This window comes from Lactuca serriola, chromosome 3, assembly GCF_051521515.1.
Source record: "Lactuca serriola cultivar US96UC23 chromosome 3, Lser_US96UC23_V15, whole genome shotgun sequence".
Taxonomy (NCBI): Eukaryota; Viridiplantae; Streptophyta; class Magnoliopsida; order Asterales; family Asteraceae; genus Lactuca; species Lactuca serriola.
In genome coordinates this window covers 63,738,082-63,750,152 of record NC_136410.1, presented here as the reverse complement: position 1 = coordinate 63,750,152, position 12,071 = coordinate 63,738,082, and the positions used below count along the sequence as shown (strand labels likewise).

The 12,071-nt window shown below is 35.9% G+C and overlaps 1 protein-coding gene across 1 annotated transcript; it reads right to left on the bottom strand.

Moving 5' to 3' along the window:
* Nucleotides 1–6,753: 6,753 nt before the first annotated feature.
* On the bottom strand, nt 6,754–8,483 carry LOC145095327 (uncharacterized). Its single transcript, XM_079033229.1, has 5 exons — nt 8,270–8,483; nt 8,020–8,130; nt 7,170–7,720; nt 6,917–7,028; nt 6,754–6,818 (listed from the first exon to the last, which is right to left on the bottom strand). Exons 1-5 carry the CDS (start codon nt 8,481–8,483, stop codon nt 6,754–6,756), a joined length of 1,053 nt encoding a protein of 350 aa, XP_078889355.1.
* Between the last annotated feature and the right edge of the window lie 3,588 nt (nt 8,484–12,071).

Here is a 12,071-nt window from a genome sequence, read left to right as displayed (position 1 = left end):
GGTGACTTTTTTATTTATGTATTTTTATAGAACTTTTATTTTAGAATTATTTGGATTTTCAATATTTTTTATATATGGATATATGATTCATGTTTTTACATACAATCAAACAAATATAATATAAGAGATATGTATGTTATATTGTATTACTGAAGGGTATGTAGCTTAGTGGTATCGGAACTTCTTTTTGAAGTTGAGGGTTAAGTTTCATCGTGGATATAGATAAATTTAAGGAGTAATTTAAGAGTATACTAGATTGTCGTTCTAAAAAAATGTATTAAATAATGGGACAATCACTAATCTAGCCAAATTAAAAAAAGTGATTAACAATTTTTAACCAAAAATTAGGATTTGTCCCAAACTAGCCCACGAAACTGTAGATGGTTAAAATGGTCTACTGTTTCGCCCATTTATCTACTGTTTTGATTTTAGTATATAAAGATTTTTTTTTTCATTTTTCACTACGAAACCGTAGACGAAAAAATGGTCTACTGTTTCCTCTGAGAAGTCTATTGTTTCCCTAATAGTAGATTAAAAATGATCTACTGTTTCGTCCAAAACCTACGGTTTTAAGTTTTTTTTTTTAATGAAAAATTTGTCTAAAAATGAATTTTATTTAGAGTGAGAATTAGTTTTTGGGAACTTTATAAAAGTTGTAGATTTCATCGAAAGGATTATAGGGATAAAAAGAACGTTGAAAACGAACCCGCATGCGAAATTTATGGTCATTCGAAAATTTGCGATAAATACACTGTACTGATAACGTGACAACACTGGAGTGCGCTACGTGGCACGGTCGATAGTCGGGCTCTCCCTCGAGACATGGTGACATGGCACCATGAGAATGAGACACATGGCGCCATAAAAAGAAGATATGTGGCATACTTCTAGAAGTGGCGGCGTGGTGAATTCTGGACGTGACACATGGCAAAGGCTGAGAGGAGCCAACACAACAAGAGTGTGTGGCGTGCCTCTTGTGCGCTTGGCAGCCTATATATATCCTTATAAATTTCATTTATTTCACACCAAAATCCTCCAAAACTCTCTCTAAACCTCCATATTTCTTTAGGTCTAATTTTAGAGCTTTCCTTTTTTCATTTACCCCAAATGGAAAAGATCATATAAAGGTTATCTTCATTTACCCCCAACGTTTAATTCTTTCAGTTATTCTTAATGTTATCATGTTATAATGTTGTAATTATATGTGAAGAAGTGTGACATGAGATTTCCTTTTTTTCCTCAGGTTCATCATATACTTAATCATACATCTGGTCTACACAATGCTCTTTCTGACATTTATGAAGAAGTTCCTATGTTACTTTGCAATTGGGATGTGTGTATAAAGTGCATTACAAAGGTTACATCAGAAATCAAACCAAGTCCCTGTTCCTGTCCCACCTTGTTGCATAGACAAGATTGAAACCAAGTCCTTATCCTATGGACAACAATGTTCATGCACTACTGTAACGCCTGGTCCCTAGTATGTATTTAATTCAAAGTTTTATTCGTTTTTGTATAGAAACTCGACGAGTTGGAGGCCCCAAAATCATCAGGTATGGATGGATTTGGACATGGGTTGTGAAGTCTACTTGACGATTTGAGAGTCTCAACTCGACGAGTAGGACTGGCAGAATGAAACCCTAATTTTCAAGGTTTCGCACTCTATTCATAGAGGAACTCGGCGAGTTGGGTCGAATTGTTCCGGTTTTGTAAAAGGAAGAACTCGACGAGTCTAAGGAAGGACTCGACGAGTTGACTCGCTTTATCACGATTCTGAGAAACATGGAAACTCGACGAGTTAGAGGATGACTCGACGAGTTGGGACAACTCGGAGTGTTGACTTTGACTTTGACTTGACATTGACTTTGACCTAGACCTTGACTAAGGTTGACCCGTGAAGGGATTTTGGGTATGGAATGATATCTAAAGAATTATTGGATTTTAACTAAGTGTTATGTTGGTAATAACAGCTCGGGGAGTCGTTGGAGCAGCCGTTAGAGATATGGCTGTCAAATCGGGCAGTTGTGTCGTGTTTTTGTCTGACACGACAATGTTTTGTATAACACGAACACGAAACGACACGATGTCGTGTTTTTTTTCATTAACACGAAAACGAACCAATTAAAACACGACAACACGACACGACACGACAAATATAATATTACATAACTATTAGTGTATTTCGTTCATACTTAAAGATATATAACACGACCAAAATGACAAACACGAAAAACACGACAACCACATGCTTAATCATGTCAATTTCGTGTCGCTTTATGAACACGAACACGAACATGACACGACACGACATCGTGTTTTTTAATCTTGACACGAAAACGACACGAACACGAATTAGAATTTTGATTTCATCTCGATTTCGTTTCGTTTCGTGTATTTTTGTCGTGTCGTGTCATAAATTGACACCCCTAGTTAGAGATTCCTTACCGTGAGATCCTGCATTCAACTTTGCGAGGTGAGTTTCCTTCTGTATGAACGGGTCGAAGGAACCAATGTTGGCCTGTATATATATGCTAGTATGTTCCGGACTAAGGTCAGATGTCGGGCAATACCCGATGTAGGTTATTATGTTTCTGGATTCCAATCCGATGTTGGGTGTGTTGGATTTGTGTCTAAGCCTGTAACTATATTTGGTATGTACTTGACCCGGTTGTGTATGGTCCTTTTGGGTTGCCTTCACCAAAGCAACTTGATAGGATGATTTATGAAGAGAGAGGTTATTATGGTTGATTTTGGGCTAAGAATCCTTACGGATTAGGGCATGGACGAAATCAAGGATGAGTCCATCTTAATTTCGGCCATAGATGCCTTATTCCAGAAGGTTCTCAAGTTACTTAGGGCCTAAGTCATCCAATTAGGGGTTTGGATGAAACCCTAGAAGAGTATATAAGGACCCCTAGGGCGAGCAAAATCGGCCAATTGATCCCTTGGAAGCTTGGAGCAGACTTTTGCGTCTCATCCTCTCTTATCTACATCATTCTCTTGCTTGTGGTGTTTGTGATCCATTAGAGGTGTTACACTTGTGACACTAAGATTCTTGAAGATCAAAGGATTCTTGCAACCATTGAAAGGTATCATCTAAAGTAGTATATTGTAGTTTTCGATTTCAATGTATGCTAGATTAGGGTTTTCAAGTCTTGGATGAATTGCATGTACAATAGAGAAGCCTAGATCTAAGCTTTAGGGTTTTGTATGAGCACATGGGAATGTTCTTTTGTGTAAAACCCATCAGGGTGGTGCCCGAGGAATGTTTGTATGCTTGATGTCTTCGTGATTCTTGCATGTGCTTGTTTTATATGTTTCCGGACTTCGGTCCGAAGCCGGGGAAAGCCCGATATCCGAAATTCCATGGACGAAATTGGACATTAAAAAACACAAATGCGTGTCTTTACTCTGCCCAGAATGTTTTTATGTTTCCGGATTTCGGTCCGATGTCGGGCAGGGCCCGATAAATATTTATATGTTTATGTTATGTGATTATTTATGTGTATTATGTCAGACGGGGCCCAATGCCGAATCTCGGTCCGATGCCAAACGGGGCTCGATGCCGGACTTCGGTTCGATGTCGGGCGGAGCCCGATGTAGCGAGTAAGGCTCATGTTATGTTATTATGTGATTATGTGATGATGTGTATGGCATGTGGTAGTTTGGTAAGACCCATTAAGCTTCGTGCTTACAGTTTTCAGTTTTGGTTTCAGGTACTTCTGGTAGCAAGGGGAAGAGCTCGGGATGACTGCAGTGCACACACCATGTTTTTAGCCTGGGATGTTTCACTCTGATATATTTGACAAATGATTATGATGTTTTTGAGATACAACTGTTTATGATTTTATGTGATGATTTGATAACTATGGTTTTATTAATAATTGAACATGAAATTTTTTGACCGTATTTTTGGGATGTTACAACTATACCAACAGATTGGTTTTTAGAAAGTCTTTGCATTACTTACAAATGTTAATGAAGGATTTAGAACATATTATATCCAAGAGCTTTCAATCAACATTTTCATCCACTACTCATCAAATGAAGAGATAGAAAAAAAAGGGGATAAATTCTAGAAATAACATTGTACTTTCAGAAATTTATGATATATATATAATATATATATATATATATATATATATATATATAGTTAATTACAATATCTATATTTTTTTTATCTCTATACCTTTTAATTGTAATATTTACAATTCTGGTCCTTAAAGTATATATTGGCATTAATTACTGTTTGATCCATGTTGTTTTAAATTTAGCACTTATTTCATTTTGGTGACTATACTTTTTAATTTTACACTAATTACAATTTGGTGCTTATACCTTTTCAATTTGCACTTATTACAGTTTGGTCCCTAGAATTTAAATTTGCACATTTTATAGTTTTTCCCCTGTAATTTTTAACTTTTCACTTATTAATGGTTGGTCCATGTACTTTAAATTTGAAATTACTATGGTTTGGTCCTTTGAATTTAAATTACAATTATAGCCCATGTATATAGTTTGCTGTTGTAGAAATGGTCCCTGTAAGTCACCATATAAACCAATTTGACAACAAATGCAAATCCATAAAGAAAAACTATATCAAAATATTTATTTATGTCAGGTACTAATAAAATAATCCATCAATTGAACCCTAATCAAGAACATTTGCAACTAAAGCTAACAAAATTGTCAAAAGGACTAAATAATTGACAAGCTTTTTTTCATGTAGACCCCGAAACTCCCAAACCACACTACAATTTTGTATTCTTTTCATGTTGTAACATCCGGATTCCCATGTATTATTTTTATCCTTTTATTTTTGGGTATTGTGAGGAGACTCGGCGAGTTGGAGTCTAAACTCGCCGAGTAGGATCGCGGTTTTGCACGCGGGTTCGCGTCTGGACTCGGCGAGTCCACGCTGTTTAATGAAACCCTAATTTTCAGGGTTTGAGACCTATTTAAAGGGGCTTATGGCCGTCATTTGCGGCCACCAACCCCATAGAGAAACCCTAAAGAGATCTTGAACGTTTTGGGAGAGAGAGGAGGCCATTGTTAACCTTTGAAGCATTGTTTGGCAAGGCAAAGGAGGTTCTAGCTAAGAGGAAGCAAGGGAGGTGGACATCCTTCGAATTTGGAGCTCAGAGCATCACTTTGGAGGTAATATTTTGGCTCCCTTTTTGTTGTTATGACGAACATGGGGGTTTAGGGTTTCTTGACCCCTTTGTTGGTTAGATTTGATGTCCATTTCGTCCCTATTTGTGATGAGGCTTGGAATGGGATCCATAAAGGTCCGGAGAAGCTTTATTCCTCAAGATTTATGAGGATTCATGGGAGTTTTGACCAAGGGTTATGAAAAATAGGGCTAAAACATCATATAGGAGCAAATGGATGTTGTTTGAGCATCAAGGTTTGGACTTTACATGATTATCATGCTTGCGGAGGCCAGATCTATGATTGAATGGAACAGATCTGATCTTAGAAGTGGTTTTGAGTTTATGCATGGCATGAACTCGCCGAGTCTGAAGAACAGACTCGGCGAGTAGCATGAAGTTTGCCCGTGATCACTCAGTGAGTGGACTTGTCGATTTAAGTGAGCGACTCAGTGAGTCAGGGGTGAGTCGGGGGGGGGGGGGGGGGGCTAAGTTCAAGCCGGAACTCGCCGAGTTGTTCTTGAGACTCGGCGAGTTGAGTCGTGGTGGCCCCGCGATTCATGTCAGGTGGAACTCGTTGAGTCAGGGATGTACTCGGCGTGTCAAGAGAGGATCTAAGAGAGTCAGTGGACACGTGTAGACTCGCCAAGTCGCCCTAGTGCACTCGCGGAGTCCGGTCAAAGTTGACCGTTGACCTTGTTGACTTTTAGGGTTGAGTACAGTTGTATTTATGAGTGTATTACTTTGTGTGATTAGGCGGAGGCTAGATCACATTTATTCCGAGTCAGATATTTACCGAGACATCGAGGTGAGTCTTCTCACTATACATTACCTAGAGTGGTATATTGTGTAGACCAGAGGGTCTTATGTGTTATGTATGAGATTATGTGCTATGTGTTATGTGTATGTTGTATGTTGTTATAGACCGGACCAAAGGGTCCAACGATACAGACCGGGCCAGAGGGCCCAACGAGCTATGATCGGACCAGAGGGTCCAACGAGCTACAGGACTGGAGGGTCCCGCTGAGACATATCGACCGGAGGGTCGTATTATAGCCTTGAGTGGCGTATGTGTTGTATGCGGTATTTTGGGGAACTCACTAAGCATTTATGCTTACAGTTGTTGTGTGATGTGTTTCAGGTACCAGTGATGAGCGCGGGAAGGCACCGACATGATCCGTACACACTTGAGGAGTTTATGTTCTGGATTATGGGGAGATGTTTTTGTGATAAATACATTTGATACAATGTGGATGTTTTTATTTTGTGAATGAATGAATGTTTTGAAAATGAAAAAAATTGTTTTGAAAATTTACATCGTTACACATGTCTCCTAAAATGAATCTAAAAATTATTTTCATTGTTAGTATTGTGGTCATTCAATGAAAAAAATAGAAATTTGAGTAACCTTTTAGATGTGGATGTTTCACTTCGCTCGGAACTTTAGATGTTGGATTTTTACATGTCTTTTCACGGTGTCCATATTCTCCATATCATGGACACTTGTGTCTTCTTTTAGACCCATCTGATGATTAATTATATTTTTTCTTGGTCGTCCAGGTGGGTGTTTGATAATAGGTGGATATATTTTCTCCCCATTTTTTTACGCCCATTGATCCTGTCCGGGCATCGGATCAATTTGAAATGCATATGCAGCTTTAAAGTTCTCTATATTGAAATAGGGATCAACATATTTGTCCTATTTAGCATCCCTTATGAAAGCGATAAAAGTCGTTGCATGTACACATGGTCGGCCCTGAACTTGCCACACTTAACAACTACATTTTCTTTCATATAGGTTGACCTCCCAACGTGTTCCCTTGTACCCATTTCAGCTTGATTGTCACAACTTCTAGTAACTTCATATTCACCAAAGTTCTACATGAAAAAATAAAAATATATTTTATTTATTTATATATACATATACATATAGATATATATATATATATATATATATATATTATTGAAGTAAAAACTAAAATACATATGTCATTTAGTTGAATTATTTCACATGCTTACCTTAGCAATGTCATTGAGATGGTTTTTAGCAATAGGAATCAATGTGTCATTCCATGTATTCACCAAATTCCTTTTCTTATCAAACCTTTTCATAATCTTTTCTCTAATTACGTCAAGGAGATCAAGCATGGGTTTATAGCGCAATTTACCAATCCAAGAATTAAATGTTTCTAAAATATTATTAGTGATGTAATTACACTTGGAAGTAATACCAAACTTGATTATACTCCATATTGTTTTATGGTTGGTATTTAGATGTTCAATGGCATCTTCATTTGTATCACTAATTTCCTTCAATAATCTGTCATGATTGGTAGGACGATAGGTTTTTGCAGCAGCCCATAGTTTGGTGTTAAAGAAGTCACCATGAAAGTGTTTCTTGAAGTTTCTATATAAGTGCCTTATACATTCTCTATGCTCAACATTAGGATAAACATTCATCATGGCTACTTCTAACCCTTTTTGCATGTTCGATGAGATAACAAGAGCATTTGGCGTTCCAATTGCTTTTTTGAGTGAGTCAAGAAACCATGTCCATGATCGTGTGTTTTCTAATTCAAGAACACAATATACTCCCTCCGTCCCATAATAATTGTCCACTTTTGACTTTTGAAGTCTTTATTCATCAACTTTGACCTTAAATATTGTTATTTGTGTTATCTCGTTGAAACTTATAGCAATGAAAAAACATTTAAAATACAATCTATTCATAAATTTTGCATTAAGTTTTATATATCAAGGACAAAAATATTTAAGGTCAAAGTTGAAGAATAAAGACTTCAAAAGTCAAAAGTGGACAATAAATATGGGACGGAGGTAGTATATGCTATTGGAAAGATAGAATTGTTACCATCAATACCAGTTGCAGCGGCTATTACACCATTGAACTTTCCTTTTAAATGACAAGAATCAAGACCAATGTACGGATGACAACCAACAACAAACCCTTTAGAACAAGCAACTAAACAAATAAAAAAACATTTTGAAAAGTTTCTTTCCACTAACTATGTCAAAGTCAATTTCAACAACGCTTCCTTCGTTCCTTAGTAATAGTTCTTCTCTAAATTCATCCATTTTCATGAAAGAGTCTCCCCACTTACCATACATGTCGGTATAAGCTTGCTCTTTCCCTCTAAAAACTTTTAGGTATGGCACGTCAATATTGTAAGTTTGCATAATCCATTTTCTAAGCTCATATGGAGAGACATCCTCATTAGATTTCAACTTATCAGTAACTACATTAGCAATCCATCCTTGAGTGACATGCTTATTGCCACCCTTGTTGCTTCTAGTGCAAGTATGTACTTCTACCATTTTCTTAACGTAAAAAAAAAAAAATTAAATAAACATAAATATATTTTTAATATAAAGCATGTTAAATATAACTTAAGGTATACACTTACTTCAAAGGTAACTTCATCTTGGGTAATAAAAGCATGAATTCTCCACTCGCACTCTAGGGTTTCACACCTTGCTGTGAATCGTGTCGGGTCATTTTTCTAAATGTAGTATTTAAACTTATTTGTGACTGCAAAGTGGTTCAAAGCTCTCCTAAAATCAACCGTGTTTTCAAATTTTGAGCTGACTTCCATGCTTATAATATTCTTACTAGATGAGTAAACTTCATCATCATCATTCATTAGATCGTCTTCATTATCATAACTGAGATGACTACGGTAACTTTCTTCACTAGGACATAGGTATGCATTGTAACATCCGGATATTTAGGTATTTGCCTTTTAACCCCATAACATGAGAATTAATTACATTTTCACCCTTAATATGAGAATTGGTTGCAAAGTGGTCCAAAATGGTATTTTCATAATTTTTGGGCGAAGCTCGCGAACGTTGGGCATTCGTGCCAGAATCCCAAACCCTAATATTTAGGGTTTGGATCCTATTTAAACTTCCTTAAATCCCAAACCTGCCTTCTTTCATCAACCTTCAACCGAACTTTGTCCACAAGCAAAACCTAATCCATCTTAGAGCATTCTTAAGCATTTTGTGTGAGTTTTGGTTACCTTGAAGGAGAAAGGAAGAAGAGAAGATCATCTTGAAGAAGTGAAACACTTTGGATCTAGAATCACATCATCATTTGGAGGTAAAAAAAACTCTAAACTTGGTGAAGCTTTGATTAGATCTTGTTTAAGACAGGAAACGGTGTTCTTTTGGTCCCATAAGCTTGGTATTATGATTATGGGTTACTTTAATCCATATAAGTTTTCATTTCAGAAGTCTTTGAGTATTTAGAAGCATAAAAATGTAGTCTTAGTCATTAGTTTCCTTCCATGCATGATCTAGGTTGTCTTAATGGGTTAAGTAGTTAGAGTTTTTGTGTTTGGGCACTTAATAGCCATGTAAGACCATAAAGTTAGAAAATTTATGGTTAAGGACGTTATTTGAGGGCTAGATCTGGAACTTGGACAAAAGATCTTAAGGATTAAGCTCTTATATATTAAGAAGGAAAAGGATCTAATCGTGAACGTTGGGCGTACGTTGTGTGTACTCAGTACAGTTGACCAAGTTTGACATTTGACTTTTTGGAATTCGAAGCGGAGATTTATTAAGCTATTTGTTCAGACTGAGAGTTGAGTTTTCCTCGTTGTACTTGTGGGTCGAAGGCACCAATGTCGGCCCACTAGATTGTGTATCCTGGTTTAGAGGATGTTGATATGTTATAGGGATCTGTAGATCAGTATCCTGGTATATACGATGTAGTATGCGGTAGTGGTCTGTGAATCTGCCTGTTTGTCTTATAACTAGTTATATGTTTATCTGTTGTTGGATATATGTTATGTGTTATGTATATATCGACATAGTATGGTTGGGTTGAGGTGGTATTGCTTTGTGCGATAGCCAACAAACCCAGAAGCAAGCCATACATAAGTTGTGGGCCTATAGGGCAAGCCATACTTATGTTATGGGCTCGGGAGTAAACTATGAGTTGTGGGCCCGTTAGGCAAGCCAGACTCATACTGTGGACTCAGGGGTAATCCAGTCTTTTAGTTGTGGACCTAGTATATGTTGTTATTTGTTGTGTCTGTTGGTACTTTGGGGGACTCACTAAGCTTTGGCTTACGGTTTTAGTTTACTGTTTCAAGTACTTTAGAGGATCGTGGGAAAGTGAAGGCATGATCATGTACATCTTCCTATTTTTATGACATTTGATCTTAGGATACTCTGATTTTGAATAATACTTTTGAAACAAAGGTTTTGTAAACACTTTATGGATGAAATGGATTGTTTTTGAAAAGTTTAAATTTACTCTGATTTTTGGGATGTTAAAGGCATCATACTCATTGTGTGGTTCATCTCTATTGGCACACAAAAGGTTAGTATGGTTATTGGAGCCGAGGTTATTCTCTGTTATCGCATAAATGGTTACTTGTTTCTCTCGTCCATACATGCTAAGCATAGCCAAGAACTTTTCATCAAAATCAAGCTCAATAAAGAATTTTTCTGGTGCATACTTGTCAACATAAAGAATAAAAAATTTTGGTTGTTCTTTTATGAATAACGCTTTGTCACTTCTTCATGTAGTTGACTTAACTAGTATAAAAATGTGTCTATGCGGATACATTTTTTAGAGCCAAAGCAATATATTTGCTTACAACTGTTGTTTGTTAGCCGAAAGTAACCCCTATATTTCAATTTAACTTGAACTTGGATGTTGGTATACGATTGAAATTGAAAATTAATTAGAGAAATAATCATACAATTTAGTAGAAGTTTAATAAATTAAAATTAAGATATTCACATAAACATATTCGATTACTGGAAACGCAACCCTGCTCTCCCATATTGGTTTTGATGTGTCATGAAGGGTAATATCTTATGTTTGAGAACGATCTTCTAACATTGATTTGTGTCGCCTATAAAACATAATTTTAATGTATTGCCTATAAAACATAATTTTAAGTCGACAATAAGAATATATATATATATATATATATATATATATATATATATATATATATATATATATATATATATATATAAAGGTATAACGAATACCATATGTATGCTTTATTATTTACTTATTAACTAATAATCATTTGAACTGGTTACAGTTTCATAATCCAAACACCATAACCCACATAAGGCAATATACTTTCGGATAATTTGCAACAAATAACATACTTTAATGTATGAACCAAGACACAGCAACCAACATGCTACAAATGATTCTTTTTTTACTGCTGCTAATGTAACTTAAATAAACGTAAAGAATTAATGGATTGCATTATAGTGGGGCCCTCACTAACACAACTTCAAGCATTCGAGATAGTTGTAATTCAAGATTGTAAATACAACAGCTTCAAACATCAAGATCACACAAAAGTGATACACCGGAAAGAATTCAAAATTGTTATCAAGTATAAGTTTCAACGCATTATTGGCATTAATTACAGTTTTTTTAAACCGTGAAAAGACTTGTATTCAAATCTCTGTCAATTTGTAATTCAAAATTGTAAATACAATAGTTTCAAACGATAACAACGTTTCAACACATTCATGTGAACCAATCAAACAACATCATAAACAAAATTAAAGAAAGGCAAGATAGGAATAGGGTCGCTTTTTGTTTACCTGATGCGTGGACGTGATGCGATAATAAAGGAATCGGAGGAACTAACACGGGAGCTTCGATCAAAATTATCAGGTTGGAACATGAAATAGGAAAGCAGGTTGCGATTGTATCAGTAGTATTAGAATTTACAAGTAAGGGCATTATCGCATGTCTATTTTCAGTTATAATGATTTAAGATTATAAAAAGGAATTATAAATCAATAAAAATAAAAATAAAAAGGTACATATATATTAAAAAACATTAGAAATATAAATACGATTAGACGTATTGGATTTGGATGGTTAGACATACGAATTTCTGCCTATTATAT